Source organism: Notothenia rossii (assembly GCF_949606895.1).
Source record: "Notothenia rossii genome assembly, chromosome: 8".
Classification (NCBI taxonomy): domain Eukaryota; kingdom Metazoa; phylum Chordata; class Actinopteri; order Perciformes; family Nototheniidae; genus Notothenia; species Notothenia rossii.
In genome coordinates this window covers 29,426,485-29,444,131 of record NC_136906.1, presented here as the reverse complement: position 1 = coordinate 29,444,131, position 17,647 = coordinate 29,426,485, and the positions used below count along the sequence as shown (strand labels likewise).

The following is a 17,647-nucleotide window of genomic DNA, read 5'->3' as shown; positions in this document are numbered from 1 at the left end:
TGATTCAAATAAACAGGCTAAACAAAAATATATTTTACATCAGCAGCAATATCATTTATCAAATCTCAATGTCAGAATAAACTTCAAATCTGAGTCAGTGTTTGATTGCTGAAACTTGAATTAAAGATACAAAAAAAAAGTTTTAATAGAAAACTGCAATGATTACTCTCAAACACACGCAGAATAACATTTCTGAATGGAGGAAATATGGAGAGACAACTTCTATATTTTTATATCTAGAGGTTTTAAGAAAAGTCTTATTTATCAATATTTAAAAAGGTTTATCCTCTGTACAGTATCCTTTTAAGGACATTAATCGCCTGATCTTTACGTCATAACTGACGTGTTTTTAGTGTAGAGCAGCCTAGGATAAAGAACAATGTTTTCTGATGAACTAAAACATTCAACAGAATTTTAGTTGTGTGTTTAACAGCGTTCCCTGAAGGCACCACGGTGTCCCAGCTTCTTCTCCTTCTTCTTCTATGGTCATTTTCTCCAAACCTCCTCCCCAGAAATAAATGTGGCTTTGACGTTGAGGGTATCATCGAGCAAAACCAGGTCTGCAAACACAATAAATGGATTATCGTTTCCGTCTGTACGCTGCAGAGAGAATGATTCATCTTCCAGTAAATCCTCACCTGCGTCCGACCCAAAGTCCAGGTTTCCCTTCCTGTGGCTGAGACCCAGGAGTTGAGCGGGATGCAGCGAGGCAGCTACCAGAGCCTCCTCTACACTGCAGCCTGGGCGTATAAGAAATTGAAAGAAGATTAGTTAAGTTAGCAAACAATTTGGTTATCTTTTAACAGTGAGACATATTAATCCCTGGGGGAAATTGGGTTTTGTTACAGTTGCTCCATTTCAATTAAATCAAAAATAATTAATTTATTCAAATATGCGGACTGTACTGCAATATATAACAACAATACATATGTAAACATATTAATATTCTAATATATACAATAGTGAAATAATATTGTTTCTGAAAATAAGATATATACAATTGTGTAAAAAGTGTTAACGCTGAGTATGTACAAATATAGCTTGAAATATATATTCTAATACAGTATTAATGCCAAAGTGGTATACATTTTTACACAATATAATTGTTTTTGCAGATATATCTATTTTTTTCTCTTTAATTTGTCTCTATTTTTGTATTACTTGAAATGTTGTCCAGAAGTTAGCTGTAGTATAGGTTATGCGTAAAGTATCAGTATCATTTGGTTTGTTGAACTATGCATTCTTTTAAATTGTCTTATTTATTGTTGGATAATAGCGTGTTATTGGTTTTTCCATTTCCTCGAAAAGTACCTGCAGGATTCTTGATTGAATATTGAAAATAATTTTGATACTATAGAACAAAGATGTCCTGCCCAACCTCAATGTTATTTTGTGATCAATTGTCCTAATTTCTGGTTCTGACAAATCATTTTTGGTGAGATATCTCAGTATTTTCTGGGAAAACAGAGACGTGTATAGGTTTTCCAAAATGTGTAATCTTATTTTGTTGCATAAAAACTCACCTGAAGCATGTTTAAAGTGCCGCACACACATATCCATCGTGGCTATGCTGCCGCTGAGTGTCTTAGTGCCTATAACACAAAAAGATTTCAGAACATGTATTTATTTGATAATACATTTGTGTTGCCTCTATAAATCCCTCATAATTGGTTTCATTGCCAAAAGAAAATGTGTTACTTTTATTTTTTCAAACCAAGATAGGAAGTAGAGACCTGCCACGTAGGCATGGAGACCCTGGATCTCGATGACCTGCTGACCCAGAGTGTGACGACCAGGGGGGAGCCCCATCGCTGTGATCGCATCCGTCACCAGCACCAGACCTGAGGGGACACACAGACAAGAGGACGGGAGGTGATGTCAGGACAAGGGCAAACTCTTACTACCAAACACAACAACAACAACCATGATCTCTCTACTGCCTACTGGGCCAAAGAGGTTAGGGGCAAAAAGAGTTGCAGCATGACCTACAAGATACAAAACAACTACAAAAAGATTCACAACTTCCACAAAAGAATGCAAAATGTCCACAAAGGGACACAACAAACAATAACTCGAGAGGCAAATCTTTTTTGACTGATAGAAACAAAAAGAAAAAAATGCAAAACAAACTATAAGGAAACAACAATAATACATAGAAAATAACCAAAAAGAGAAAACATACCAGCACGAAGAGATGCAAATGTACCAAGAATAAATGCAAAACAACCAAAAACAATAGAACAATATCTACAAAGAGGTAAAAGGTACAACTAACTTAAAAAGACACAAAACAACAAGACAAAACAAGACCACAAAGACATGCAAAATGACCGAAAGAGATAGCCAAAACTTCACTATACCGACCTGAGGGGTGGGCTCTGTGTGCGATCCTCAGCGCTGCAGGGTTGGTGTGGATCCCGTCAGCGATCATGCCGTAGTAAACCGTCCGGCCTGCTGGGACCTGATCACTGGTCAACAGACCCACGATACCAGGGTCCCTGTGGTGGAACTGCAGAGCAGACAGGAGGAATTCATGTGAGCAATGACATCAGGAGTGAAGGAAGTACTCTAAGTACTCTAAGATACTCTAATGCAATAAAAGTACTTAAACCACACTGTACAAATATTCTCTTACAGTAAGAGTTCTGTTTTGAAATGTTCCGTCAGTCATAGTTTAATCAAGGAGAAGTATTAAAAGAAATAAAATGTGCAAGGCTGTTACAAATTAAATGATTGTTTATGTAAATAACCTAATATCACAACTAATAGAGAACCGCAGTGACGCGTCGTAAAACCCGGAAGTAAACTTCTTCCGGTTCCTTCTTGAAAAACCAATGCAAATTCTCCATAGGATTTTGGAAAATAGCTCGAAATAAGGTCTGTGGTTGACACACATTTAAGAGAGGGATCACGTTTTGTTCGGCCGGATAATTTCCACATGTCAACCCTACTTTTATAATTTTTGAATCATAGATCTAGTCGCCAAAAGCGAAATGCTAACGTTATGCTATAAACGAACTACAAGCCAGTGCAGCAGCAGGGTCGCACGACTTCAACGTCACGCCAATTTAAGATCGTTTCAACTGACTTGCACTGAAACTGCACTTTGAACACTTTAAATATATTAACATTTTAAACTGTATACCCCGGTTATCTAGGCTCTTTTTGTTTTGTTTAATGTATACCACGTTTATCTAGGCCCTTTTTGTTTTGTTTTATGTATACATGTCACTGTGGGAAACGATATTTGTGGATGTATAACACATGTAGAATTTTTGATAATAAAGCTGAATTTGACTTTCGCGTGCTTGCATATTTTAACAAAGCTTTTCATTTTAGCCACACTGAATTTAACTAGAAGTCATGGCTGTGTCAATTACCAGTCTGATATCGTTTTACAAAGATGACAAGAAGAGTGCAGATAGAGGAGAGAACCACTACAAGTCAGGACACGTAACAGTGCAGCCTAGATGAAGGTGTGCTTACCGGTGTTGTCAGGGCTAGCATGAGGGACAAGGTTTATAGTGTCGGTGAGTAGTGATAGCAGGAGTACCGTTAACCTAGAGTTAATTTATTCACAGTAATTCCCATCAACAAATCAATTGTATGTGTCACATGAAATCTTTATTAGGCAAGGTATGGCAAGTTTATTTATAAAGCACTTTTCAACACAAGGCAATTCAAAGTGCTTTACAAAAAATGAAAGACATTAAGAAAATGGCATTTCAAATCAGTCATTAAAAAGAAAAGCTAATAAAATAAACATTAAAAGAAAAACTATATGGATAAAAGTTACAGTGCAGTCAAAGATATGAATAGTTCAATTAAAAGCAGCAACAAAAAGAAAAGTCTTCAGCCTGGATTTAAAAGTAGTAAGAGTTTTAGCGGACCTGCAAGTTTCTGGGAGTTTTTTCGAGATATTTGGAGCATAATAACTGAACGCTGCTTCTCCATGTTTAGTTCTGACTCTGGGGACAGAAAGCTGACCCGTCCCTGAAGACCTGAGAGACTTGGATGGTTCATAATTTAGCAGGAGGTCAGAAATGCATTTTGGTCCTAAACCATTCAGTGCTTTATAAACAGCAGCAGTATTTTGAAATCTATTCTTTGACACACAGGAAGCCAGTGTAAAGACTTCAAAACAGGAGTGATGTGATCCACTTCTTAGTGTTAGTGAGGAACCAGAGTAAAGACTTCAGGGGCCGTATTCACAAAGCATTTTATCTTACCGCTAGGAGTGCTCCTAACTCGCGCTAAAACATTTTACGTAGGAGTTTTTTCTTAAAAGTTATTCACAAAGCCGCTGGGACCTACTCATACTAAGGATAAATCACTAAGAGTTAACTAAGAGTGACGCGCCGTTGCTATGGATTACGTTGATTCTCGTGCATGAGTTTAGAAGCGGTCAGTACGGTGATTGGTTGTTCAGAGCAGGCGGTCTCGGTGAAACTCATCCGCAACATCCCACAAACGAGCCCACTAAATCACCGAAAAACAAGGAAATAGCCTAGGCTAGAAATGTATTCCTATCAAATAGTTATGGACAGTGCAGTTAGCAGAATACACGCATGATGACAAGTTTGTGCAGACCACGATAATGACGTTGTATATGCACGTTAAAGAGAGAGAGCAAACAATAAAAATACGTAAATTGCATTACATCAAGGAGGCAATTAAAAGCACCCTGCAAACTATTATCCAATGAGCATATTTCCAGCACTTAAACACTTTCAATAACAGCCCATACCGCCGTTCAAGTCCCCCTATCATGATGAATGAAAACAATGTGCGTGTTGATGGAATGTACTTTCTTTCTATTGACGAACACGTCCTCTTCTTTTGATGGCGCAATTATTTTTATGTGCGTCCCGTCAATAGCACCGACCGCACCAGGCATACCTGCAATTGCCATGAAGTTGGCTTTGATCCTGTGTAGTTGTTGATTGTCCAAAGGAAACCGGATAAACTGTTGGATGATATGTGGTCTAGAGAGCGCGTTGATGGTTTGGTTTATGGCACGGCTGACTGATGGTTGCGATATTCCTAAATCGTCGGCATTGCAAAGTTGCATTTTCCCTGTTGCTAAATATCGTAGTGTTGCCAAACATTTTATTTCCGGACTAATCGGGTTATTCCTGTTAGTCGGGGATGTTATTGCATCCCGCACTAATTCCACAACAAGTTTGATACCCTCACGATTTAGCCTATATCTGTTGATCAATTCACAGTCTACCATTGTCTCCAAAACATTTCGTCTCTCAGCCATTTTCAGATTCTTTGTGAATAGGTCTTACTGAGTTAGGAGTCCTCTCGAGGACTTTTAAGCTCTCCTTAACTTAGGTGCTACTTTTAGGCCTAAAATACTTTGTGAATTGCTCTTAGTGAATACAATTAGGAGTCCTAAATTTAAGACTGACACGCCGATTATGTTTAGGAGTTTCTCCTAAATTCGCCAGTTAGGAGCTACTTTTAGCCCTAAGATCCTTTGTGAATACGGCCCCAGAACAGGAGTGATGTGATCCACTTTCTTAGTGTTGGTAAGGACTCGAGCAGTGGTGTTCTGAATCAGCTGTAGCTTTCTAATAGATTTTTTAGTGAGACCTGTGAAGACACCATTGCAGTAGTCCAGTCTACTGAAGATAAAAGCATGGACACGTTTTTCCAAATCCTGCTGTGACATTATTCTTTTAATCCTAGATATGTTCTTTAGGTGATAGCAAGCTGATTTAGTAACTGTTTTAATGTGACTGTTGAAACCAATAACTAATTTAACCCGCTGACAAGAGAGCCCACCTCCGAAGATCGTGACTGGCTGAGGGACAGACTCGGGGGCAGGTTTTCAGGAATTTCTTGGCTTCTCTCCCCCGAGCCAGAAGAGGAACACTACAGCTTGGAAACACTTACTGTTCCTGAAATTATCAAATCTGTTGGGCATCAGGGACCTGAGGAAATTGTGGCAAGCATTGCATTGTCTGAAGAGCAACAGAGGGCAATTCAGGTGGCTACCACTGGTCAGCGAACCAACCCAAACTGGCATTTGTTCAGGAAAGGAAGGTTGACTGCCAGCAACTTTGGAGCTGTCCTGAGGTCAAAGCGTGTGACTGCTTCCTTTATTGCCAGGGTTCTAGGGCAACAACAGGCCCTTGATGGTGTTTTGTCTGTACAGTGGGGGACTATGAATGAATGTGAGGGCGTCAGGGCATTCACCACTGCAACCCAGATGCAGGTCCATGAGTCAGATTTGTGGCTCTCCCTATCAGGATTGTTGGGGGCATCTCCAGATGGTCTGGTAGGGTCTTCCGCTGTGCTGGAGGTAAAGTGTCCCTACGGAGCCAGGGAAATGACAATTAGTGAAGCATTGCAAATCAAGGGCTTCTGTGTCAGTAAGGAAGGAGAAACATTCAGCCTGCGTGAGGAACATCCTTACTGGCACCAAGTGCAAGGTCAGCTTCACCTCACTGCAAGGAAGAAGAAATAAAAAAATTGTGAATTGTTTTTCATTTACATTTACTCGCCTTTGCAATGTTGTGGTTGTTAGAGTGTTAGGTTTCCTGTCAGCTCGTCTGTTGGCAAGATATAAAATATTAGTTTCATGGAAGTCACACCGTCACATATACTGTAAGAGCATTAAGACATACAGTAGGCTAAAACAAAACATCTAAAGATATAACCTTGCACTTTGATAAGTCTCGTGAACATTTTCACTATTTTGACATTTTTATAGATGAAAATTGAACTAAAGAAATAAATGGTAGATTAATCCATATTGAAAATAGGTGTCAGCTGCTACACTAATTATAATAGTTATAAGATATTACTGTATTGATCCCAATTTGGGAAATGTTTGTGTTGCAGCAGCATAACAAGAAAAACAAAATATAAGTTATTATATATACAAAAGTATGTGAGGGATGGAATATTAAATTGAATATAAATGTAAAATGTACATGTGATTTTACGTCCAAGAGAAGCTATGGAGCAGAGAGTTCTCTGCCAGCCAGATGTGATTTGTTATTAGTTCAATATGTCAAACTGATTTCCCTGACTACAATCTTTAGTTACATGGTGAAACGTTATGCTGCTTGCACTAATTAGACTTATCATATAAGCCACACAGGTTTTAATAGGATGTATTCATTATCTTTACTTATGTTGCGGTCTTTTCAGCAGCGCCATCTCTAAAACGGCGATACAGTCACTACCCATCATTTACATTTCACCGTGACATGGACAAAAATGTAACGTCAGCTTACCTCATGGCACGAATCCAGACTCTCCTTTGGAAAACATTGGCCGGGAAACGATAGAACAAGCACGTTTCATGCGAAGACCTGTGGCTGCAACCCGGAGCAAAGCAACAAACCATTGGGTAGCTAACTAGTAGCGCTAGCTTTAGCTAACGTTAGCTAACGAAACGAACTGCCGAGTAAAATTGGAAAACACTGGTAATGAATTATTCTATAATTTGTAAAACTACTGTGTTAAAAACGACAATTTCAAAAATACAGATTCTAATGGTCAGATATACATATACAGATACTAAAGATAGGCAGGTACTTGCTTTCAAGCAGAACACAGGGGAAAACAAACTTAGCAGGAGTGTTTACGTGTTCTGCGTAATGACGTACAACGGCCTCGACAATTTCTGTAGTCCTATTCAGCCACTCGGTAACAACCATCGTTTTTCAGACACGTAAACTCTTCAAAAATCCCCAGTGGGGTCACTGCTGACGTATTTAATGTCGTAGAACAAAACGTGACTTATCTCTTAAATTTGTGTCAACCACAGACCTTATTTCGAGCTATTTTCCAAAACCCTATGGAAAAAAAGCATTGCTTTTTGAGGAAGGAACCGGAAGTGCTAAAAATGCTAACTTACTTCCTGGTTTTACGACGCGTCACTGCGGTTCTCTATTTGACTCAAGGGGTTACACAGGTCAACTAGAAATAGATGACAGATCAAAAAAAGTCAGAAGTGACACCTTCACAAAGTACAGTAAAGCATAAACAAAGGGAAAGTCGCCCCACTGTGATGTAAAAAAAGATACTGTAAGTTATTTTATCAAGAAACTATCTTTAAATAATGACTTGTCATTTGTTGGACTCACAGGCAGCATGGCATTGAAGAGGTGGGTGATGAAGGAGGCTCCGTGTTGAACGGCCTCCTCCGCCTGAGACATGTTGGCCACAGAGTGACCTGCAGGAGCAGAAGCATTCTGTTAATAGAGCCAGAGGAGCTAAATGCAGCTAACAAAACTGCATCATGTGTTTTTTGTTTTGTAGCTTTTATTTACATTTTAAATGTTGGCTGTGTGACTTTTTATTTATATTGCAAGTGTACCCTCCGTTTCTTTCAAATGTACATCATAACGTTTTTTGTAATTTGAGGTGTAAAACACACCTTCTCAAAGCAGTATTTATCCTTGAGTTTTTCTGATGTGAGTAAACGCTGCTCACCTAACGACACCGTGATTCCCTTCTGGCAGAGATCCCTGATCACCGATTGGCTGCCGTCCAGCTCCGGAGCCAATGTCACCATGGCAACGCTGTCCAGGCCGCCGTAGGTTTCCATCAGGTCCCTGAGCCCGCCGCTACTGAAGGTCCTGAGAAACTGCTCCGGGTGAGCTCCTTTCTTCTCCAGGCTGATGAACGGGCCCTCCAGGTGAAATCCTGCAGACAGGAAATATACAATTATATTTATGAAAAGATAGATACAGATAATACAATATTTTAAAGGGTATGTCTGCCAATGTTGGGGTATATCAAAACCTGATGTATCTCGGTACTGTCCTACTGACACAAATACTCTCTTGAAAAAATGTTGTTACATTTGCAGATAAGTAGAAAAGCAAAGATTCAGAAGTCCTAACATTTGGGAAAAGAAGGTTGAAATATTTAGAGTGGTTTTATTTCAACTCAATCCCACAAACACCGTCCTTTTGAAACAAATATTCACTCGAGAAAAAAAGTCAAGCAAGGTGGAAAAGGACAATTATAATTTAAAGAATTTTTAAATGAATTTATTTGAAAACATTTATTTAATTTTATATTTAATTTTTATAATTCAAAAAGTTACCAGACATTTTGTGGGGGCAATTCAAGCTTTAAAATACTTTTTATGTAAAAATTGTTAAAAATAAGTAATATTTCAAGAAAAACAAGCTAATAATTAAGAATAAAATAGAAAGATAAAGAAAATCTTAATAATTCCTCCTTTTTGTTGATGAAGCTAAACAGAGCCACCAACAGGAAGCAAGACAATATTAAGAAGCAATAACAAATTGTTGGTTTTCATGGGAAGACAAAACACAACATAAATATACAGAATATATCCAGATTAATCCTCTAACATGATCCAGTCCATTACACTCACCAAGAACTCCAGCTCCATGTGCTCCTCCATCGTGAACTTTGACCTGAGGCAAAACCTGAAACACATTTTGAGTAAGATTCTATTTTGTAGAAGAAATACAAATGTATTTCAGTCCTTATTTGAAATCCAAAACAATGCACATGTTAATATGTTTATAAATAAATAACATCAGGCATTTAATTTGTAAAAGATATCTAATTACAATTATCTAGTCTGATATTGCAAATGTGATATGATACACAATATTGTAGGGAATTATACTTTTTGTATAAATATTCTTATTCTTTATATATATAAAATAAAATAAAATATATGAAAATAATTATGGTGTGATTTTCACCTTTAAACATCTCTTATGATTTGGATTTTGCAGTTATCAATATTGTGAAATGAATTCATTCTTATTGATTGTAAATAGTTTGGTGCTTGATATACAAACAATGCAGGACCTATACTGGCTATCCCTCCTCTGGTTCCTGATGTGGAATAAAGATTGAAAGCTGGTTATAAGTGTTACCTTGTGGTAGACGTGGGGGGGTGATGTGACCAGCGTGGGGCAGAAGGACGTCACGCCATGCTCCAGGATCTTTTTGGCCACTATAGAAACTCCACTGCCGGCATCGTCGCAGGCCTGAGAGAAATCGATCCCGTATCCTCCTGCAGAGGAAATGACATGTTTCATCTGAATAATCTCCAAAAGGAAGATTCTCATGGCTTGCTCATTAAGCTTCAGAGTGTTTGTTTGCAGTTAAGAATGAGTTGCATGTTCAGTTTTTAGTTAGGGGACCAAATTAAAAAAACATTTGCGATCTCTCTGTGAACTTTTGTTTAACCTTTTTTTTTTAAATCACAGATGAATAGAGTGCCACAGTGGTTTGTCAGCATTTTACCACTTCCGGTTCCTTTGACAAAAACCAATGCAATTTCTCCATAGGATTTTGGAAAACAGCTCGAAATAATGTCTGTGGTTGGCACACATTGAAGAGGCGGATCATGTTTTGTTTATTCGGATAATATCCACCTGTCTACCCTACTTTTATAATTTTCGAATCATCAATCTAATCGATAGATTACTTATTTCGAGCTATTTTCCAATGGAGAAATTGCATTGGTTTTTGTCGAAGGAACCGGAAGGAGTTTACTTCCGGGTTTTAGGACGCGTCACTGTGGCACTCTATAGACACTGATTGTAAGTTGCAGACATAATAAAATATTCATAATTGTTGCAGATTAATGTATTCATTTATGTATTGATCTATAAAGGTTTACCTATGTTGGTGTTCAAACGAAAAAAATATTACACATGATATGACAGAGCAGTATTTAAATGTTTTCTTTGTCTGGGGGAGGGGGGGGTGGTACCATTGATCTGAACGTCTATAAAGCCCGGGGCGATGATGCTGCCTTCACAGTCCACACACTTGTCGGCGTAACCGTGCTCATCGAAGAAAAGTTTCTCTGGATCTAAAATCTTTCCGTCACGCACCCACAGGTCCTCTCTGCATGAACACACACACACACACACACACACACACACACACACACACACACACACACACACACACACACACACACACACACACACACACACACACACACACACACCTCCATTAGATTGATAGATTACAGCTTTTATATAGCTTACTGTATGTAGGGCAGGTAAGATACATGTACAGTAAGAAAACATCAGGATGTAGCGTTCCTTTATGAAGAACATTTTCCCTCCTCTTAGACTAAATATTGTCTTTAAAATAACTCTTGGATCAGCTGGAATATGTATCGTCACAAAACCCAAGAATAGTTGAGTTTCTAGAGATACAGTGGGGCAAAAAAGTATTTAGTCAGCCACCAATTGTGCAAGTTCTCCCACTTAAAAAGATGAGAGGCCTGTAATTTTCATCCTAGGTATACCTCAACTATGAGAGACAAAATGAGAAAAAAAAATCCAGAAAATCACATTGTCTGATTTTTAAAGACTTTATTTGCAAATGATGGTGGAAAATAAGTATTTGGTCAATAACAAAAGTTCATCTCAGTACTTTGTTATATACCCTTTGTTGGCAATGACAGAGGTCAAACGTTTTCTGTAAGTCTTCACAAGGTTTTCACACACTGTTGCTGGTATTTTTGGCCCATTCCTCCATGCAGATCTCCTCTAGAGCAGTGATGTTTTGGGGCTCTCGCTGGGCAACACAGACTTTCAACTCCCTCCAAAGATTTTCTATGGGGTTGAGATCTGGAGACTGGCTAGGCCACTCCAGGACCTTGAAATGCTTCTTACGAAGCCACTCCTTCGTTACCCGGGCAGTGTGTTTGGGATCATTGTCATGCTGAAAGACCCAGCCACGTTTCATCTTCAATGCCCTTGCTGATGGAAGGAGGTTGTCACTCAAAATCTCACGATACATGGCCCCATTCATTCTTTCCTTTACACGGATCAGTCGTCCTGGTCCCTTTTCAGAAAAACAGCCCCAAAGCATGATGTTTCCACCCCCATGTTTCACAGTAGGTATGATGTTCTTTGGATGCAACTCAGCATTCTTTCTCCTCCAAACACGTCTAGTTGAGTTTTTACCAAAAAGTTATATTTTGGTTTCATCTGACCATATGACATTCTCCCAATCCTCTTCTGGATCATCTAAATGCTCTCTAGCAAACTTCAGACGGGCCTGGACATGTACTGGCTTAAGCAGGGGGACACGTCTGGCACTGCAGGATTTGACTCCCTGGCGGCGTAGTGTGTTACTGATGGTAGCCTTTGTTACTTTGGTCCCAGCTCTCTGCAGGTCATTGACTAGGTCCCCCCGTGTGGTTCTGGGATTTTTGTCCACTTGTGATCATTTTGACCCCACGGGGTGAGATCGTGCGTGGAGCCCCAGATCGAGGGAGATTATCAGTGGTCTTGTATGTCTTCCATTTTCTAATAATTGCTCCCAAAGTTGATTTCTTCACACCAAGCTGCTTACCTAATGCAAATTCAGTCTTCCCAGCCTGGTGCAGGTCTACAATTTTGTTTCTGGTGTCCTTTGACAGCTCTTTGGTCTTGGCCATAGTGGAGTTTGGAGTGTGACTGTTTGAGGTTGTGGACAGGTGTCTTTTATACTGATAACGAGTTCAAACAGGTGCCATTAATACAGTTAACAAGTGGAGGACAGAGGAGGCTCTTAAAGAAGAAGTTACAGGTCTGTGAGAGCCAGAAATCTTGTTTGTTTGTTTGTAGGTGACCAAATACTTATTTTCCACCATAATTTGCAAATAAATTCTTTAAAAATCAGACAAGAATAGACACGCTACAAGAATATGATGATCCTATCGATTATATTGCTGCAGATTAAACAAAAATGTAACATAATGCAGCAGTAATAATAAATAAGAAACATCATTTATAATAGTTTAGTGTAGTGTGTGTGTGTGTGTGTGTGTGTGTGTGTGTGTGTGTGTGTGTGTGTGTGTGTGTGTGTGTGTGTGTGTGTGTGTGTGTGTGTGTGTGTGTGTGTGTGTGTGTGTGTGTGTACCTCTGCAGACAGTGGTCTCTCAATATCCTGCAGTTGATGAACTGAGTGATGCAAGCATCGGACACTGATTTGTTGGATGGCATTTTTTTGAGTGGAGTGGATAAGCTTCCTCTGACTGAGAAACACAGCAGAATAAATCAAACACTCCTCTTTGGGTGCATAATGTGATTAAATGTAACACGTAATGACAACAACACATTTGAAAATCAAAGTTCCCAAAGATCCCACTTTAAAAAACAGACATGGAAATTAGGGCTGCAACTAACAGTTATATTAATTTCAGGACATAACCTAAACCCCTGCACCTTAAATAGTGGTTGCTGCCAATGAATCCACATTATTTAGATAATTTAACAAATGCCTTTTTTAAAGTGTGTGTTGACTTGTAACCCTTTTGATAATTACCATCTGAAAGACATCAATCAATTTATCTGATGATGCACCAGTATTAAATCATATCTAAAATCTTATCAGTGTAGGTGCAGCAGTTGACTTTGACCTCTGGTCTTCTTGTTGCTACAATAACTGTCTCTGGCTCTGGTTCTCTGCTGGGAAATGCACAACACCAAACTCCATGCAAAAAAACGGTAAATTAAAGCTTTTGATAGCTCTGACCTACTTGACATACCTTGAGAGGCAAAGACGTAAAATGTCAACACTTGGAAGAGTCCAGTAGTCAACTCGGCATACAGTAAAAGTTTAATTCAACAGCTCCTCCAGTCAAATATGAACTTCTTCTACCGCCACACCGTCGCTCTGCTTCCACACAAATACAGGAGATAGCTACGTTAAAACCCCATATTTTATAAACGAGTTCGTTGACAGTACATTCCGTATTTCCCTTCAGATATTTTGACTTTAGCAGGCAAAAATTAAGTGAACTGTTGTTTTACAGTGTTAAAGTACTTATCTAGAGGTGGTACTTGCCCCAGCCAGGAGCGTTTTCAGCTGATTCTGTGGAATAGAAACAGGGGAAACGGATGTCATGTGACGAAACGGAGCTGCAGGTCAGCTGATCAAAAAATAAAATAACTGTCCCTGCAGTTTGATCATTTGAATCCTGCTGAATACATTTAAAACCACAAGTTTGATATTTTTCTAAATAAATTTGAGAAATTACTGCAAAAATAAAAAGTGTGTGTGTGTACGTGTGCTCAGAAACGAAAGGCACACGTAGACACTAGGTGGAGCTCAAACACAACACTAGTTATTTCCCGAAATACAGAAACCTCACTTGACTTCTCTTCTAAAACCCTTTGTCAGTGCCATGAGTTCTGATGCATTAGTACATCATGCTTTTGAAGCAGCATCATGTCTGTCTCTAGAGCTACCTCTGTTATTCATATCTTAAAGTCTAAAATGTTGTTTTGTTCTGATTACATCCTTTATGGAAAGCCAATTCTCTGCAGGTTAAACACGTTCGGCTTTGATACATTACTGATAATCTTTCTCTACGTTTACTTGAGTTTACTACATTGTTATTTTGGCTGCTACTAACGACTGTTTTTTGATTATTGATTTACCTACAGATTGTGTCATAGATGTATCATTTGGTGTAAAAAATGTTAGAAAAAAGTAAATAAAAGTCTACCCCAGTAACTCAAAGCCCAAGGTGATGTTTTTAAATGTCTTATTTGTTGGTCCAAAACCGAAAGATATTTGCTTTAATATGAAAAAAGAGCAGCAAATATATAACAATTAAAGGCAGTCCTGCATGAGTTACTTAAACGATTGAAGAAGAGCTTTCTTGTCTGTGAATCTACTAATGTTTGCAGCACAGTGCCACAGCTTTGACTGCAGCTTGTACTTGTAATTAAGTACTTTTACTTGTAATTAAGTACTTTTACAGTCATCTTTTTATACTTTCAATAAATAAATCCTTCTAACCCAACAGCAGGGAAATGTACAGTGCTAAAACAGCAAAGGGTTACACATTAAATACATATAGTAAATTCAGAAGCTTGGTTAAAGCATTATACAAGTAAGTGAACTAGTTGGCAGAAATAAACAGTATACAGTATATATTGCAGTCAGTAATAAAGTATTTCTACATCAAAGTATTTGTCCTTTGATCTCAGTAAAGTACTGCTGCCACACTACGTTTGCACACAGTGCAGGTGCATGACCACTTATCGTCCCACCTGACGTGAGGTTAGCAGGACAATGAAGTTAACCCTCTGCAGGATACCTTCACTCTACCAGGAAGTAGCACCAACCTCTGTCTGGAGCCCTACCCCCCCCCCCCCCCCCCCCCCCCCCCTTGCAGCAACCCCCTCCCCATTCCTGAAAGTCAACAATAAACTACGTTTCCAGTAAGCCGGATACCTCCCAAAGGCCTGCTCATCCCCATGGAGACCACTACGAGGGTCTGCAGGCCCGCGTCCCCTGGTCAAACCCGGCCACCCATGAGGTGGGAGCAGCTATGGAGAACTCACATATATAAGTAAATATATATACAAGTAAAATAATGCTGCTGCAGCTGATCTATAGTCTGGAGTCCTCACTAACACTAAGAAAGTGGATCACTCCAGCTCTGAGGTCTTTACTCTGACTTCCTTTGTGTCAAATACTTGTTACTTCAGAAATGTTGATTATCTTAAAACACTAAAGGGTTAAGGGCCATGACATGTTTCCTATCTTCCGCTACATTATGAACCATGTAGCTCAAATTTCCCTCTTCTTTATAACCGCTGATGTCTTTAAGTAGAGACCTTGAGTAAATGTACTTTATTACTTTAAAACACTGGAAGAGAAGGACATAATATATTTCCCCCATGGATCAGAAAGATCTCCTCAAAGCGTCTCTGCATGGACATGAAGAGGATTCTTGGCCGGTGAGTATTTGCGAGGAGAACCAGGACTGGTGTAACATATTTTACGGTCTCCGTGTCCCCCTCTTTTGTGGGCCGTGACGTCAGTGCTCCCCTCAGTGACACAGTAGCTTTGTTTTAGAGTCTTCACATCTCATTCACGGCCGCTTAGCTCAGAGTCCGGGGTCTGCGCAGTGGCCTTTCAGCATCGCGACTCCTTAATCCTCAAGTTTTTTAAGGCCCTGAATAAGCAGCCGTTTGTGTGCTAGGTTTAGGGGCGGCGGAGTGCTTCTTGTTACGCACAGGCCTAGAGGAACCTCGGCGCAGCACAAAATAGCCCTCTCCCCACTCTTCCCACTCCCAAGAAATGGTCAATGACAGAGGAAAATGCATTTGGTCATTTTAATTACCTGTTTAACGAGAAATGTTGACTTGCAAAACAATTGCTGAGGACAGAGAGGGGACGATTGCTGGCAAGGTCATGGTGAAAGGTGACACTGCTCACATTTGGAGTTTAAACACAAACAACAATATGAGTTTCTTCTGTGTTCTTCTTATATGATTTTAAACTGAACATTTTTGAGATTCAAATATGTTGTTTTCAGCTCACATTTCCTGCCATTTTAGAGACAAGGTTTGGATAAGATAATAAACAGACCTATTGGCCCCATCCTCCGGTACGTGGCCAACAGGTGCAACCGCTTTTAAACGGGTCAGAACACTTACATTAGGAGAAACACGCTGCAGTTTCAAAGTTTTACACAATTGTGCCAAAACTAATGCAAAGGAAGAAACATCTTCACCAACTTCACAACACATGCAAAGCATTTAGAAAACATTCACTAACTTGACGAAACATGCGCAGCATTTACTAAAAGCATCGCGTAAACAAAAGAGATTTGTATTTGCGTGCTTGCACCTGTCAGCCACCGTACTCAGGGGCCCAACAGGTGAGAGACCCTGTTTGAGGTAACTGCTAAAATGTCCTAGATGGAAGTTACAAATAGACACAAAATGATCACAAATAGACCAAAACTAAATATAACAAAAACACATAATATGATCACAAAGACACGCAAAACTACCAAAATGTGAATTAGGAAAACCAAGAAGAGACACTGAATGTTTAAAAAAGATGCAAAATAACAAAAAAGGGAAACAAAAGGACCAAAAATAGACATACTACAACCAAAAGAGAAAAGAACACAAACGGATGTAAGGCCTACAAAAAATTGAAATACAAAAAATTGAAAGTGAAGAAAGTATAAATAATAACACAAATAGGAACCAAATATAAAAAAGAATATATATATTTATATATATATATATATATATAACTTCTCTACATGTATATGTATATGTATATGTATATATATATATATATATATATGTATACATGTAGAGAAGTTAAAGTTTAGATGTGGACATTTGAGGTCAAAGTCATCCAGATTATCTCCTCCTCTCCTCCTCAGCGAAACCGTCACATCCTGTGAGATCTGACGGGTTTGGATTGTTTGCAAACAGACGTGAAGGGCTGGAAATAAAAGTGAAATCCATTAGCAAACAAAGCCCCAGTGAAGCGGCTTCACACTCACTAATCTGCTCAATCTGTTGTCGTTTGTCCTCAATGACCATCGCCCCCCCCCCCCCCCCCCCCCCCCCCCCCTCCACGTCCTAAGAGAACCGCAGCACAGACAGTTTCCATATTCATATACTAAAAGGGCCTAAAGATGTCTTGTTTGATAGTCAGTGAAATGATTACATGAGACAAAGTCAAGCAGGACAACATTTAAAGGATTCACTAATTATTAAAAACAATTGTTGCCAACAACTTTTTGCTGGTGGTTGACACTTGATTAATTGATCATTAGTTTAAATGTACCTTTAAATAGTTTATTATAAATAATTAATTATCTGCATTATTTATTTTCCTTTTTTTAGTTGTGCTG

At 39.0% G+C, this 17,647-nt stretch overlaps 1 protein-coding gene across 2 annotated transcripts; it reads right to left on the bottom strand.

Annotated features, from left to right (window-relative positions):
• Positions 1-120: 120 nt before the first annotated feature.
• On the bottom strand, positions 121-13,911 carry amdhd2 (amidohydrolase domain containing 2). 2 transcript variants are annotated; one of them, XM_079641990.1, is made up of 13 exons: positions 13,816-13,911; positions 13,517-13,644; positions 12,889-13,003; positions 10,736-10,872; positions 9,891-10,030; positions 9,374-9,428; positions 8,458-8,670; positions 8,109-8,197; positions 2,365-2,509; positions 1,734-1,841; positions 1,524-1,592; positions 639-740; positions 121-560 (listed from the first exon to the last, which is right to left on the bottom strand). In XM_079641990.1, exons 3-13 carry the CDS (start codon positions 12,969-12,971, stop codon positions 487-489), a joined length of 1,215 nt encoding a protein of 404 aa, XP_079498116.1. In that variant the 5' UTR covers positions 12,972-13,003; positions 13,517-13,644; positions 13,816-13,911; the 3' UTR covers positions 121-486. The 2 variants fall into 2 exon arrangements, with proteins under 2 accessions (XP_079498116.1, XP_079498117.1); XM_079641991.1 differs by lacking the exon at positions 121-560 and having other exon boundaries at positions 1,699-1,841; positions 13,517-13,858.
• Positions 13,912-17,647: the final 3,736 nt, after the last annotated feature.

Excerpts from the sequence above, each read along its gene's own strand:
- amdhd2 (XM_079641990.1), bottom strand. The coding sequence starts at position 12,971 with ATGCCATCCAACAAATCAGTGTCCGATGCTTGCATCACTCAGTTCATC. Across the intron at positions 10,873-12,888 it reads AGAGACCACTGTCTGCAGAG|AGAGGACCTGTGGGTGCGTG; the intron begins GTACACACACAC and ends GTGTTCATGCAG. Across the intron at positions 9,429-9,890 it reads CCCCCCACGTCTACCACAAG|GTTTTGCCTCAGGTCAAAGT; the intron begins GTAACACTTATA and ends AATGTGTTTCAG.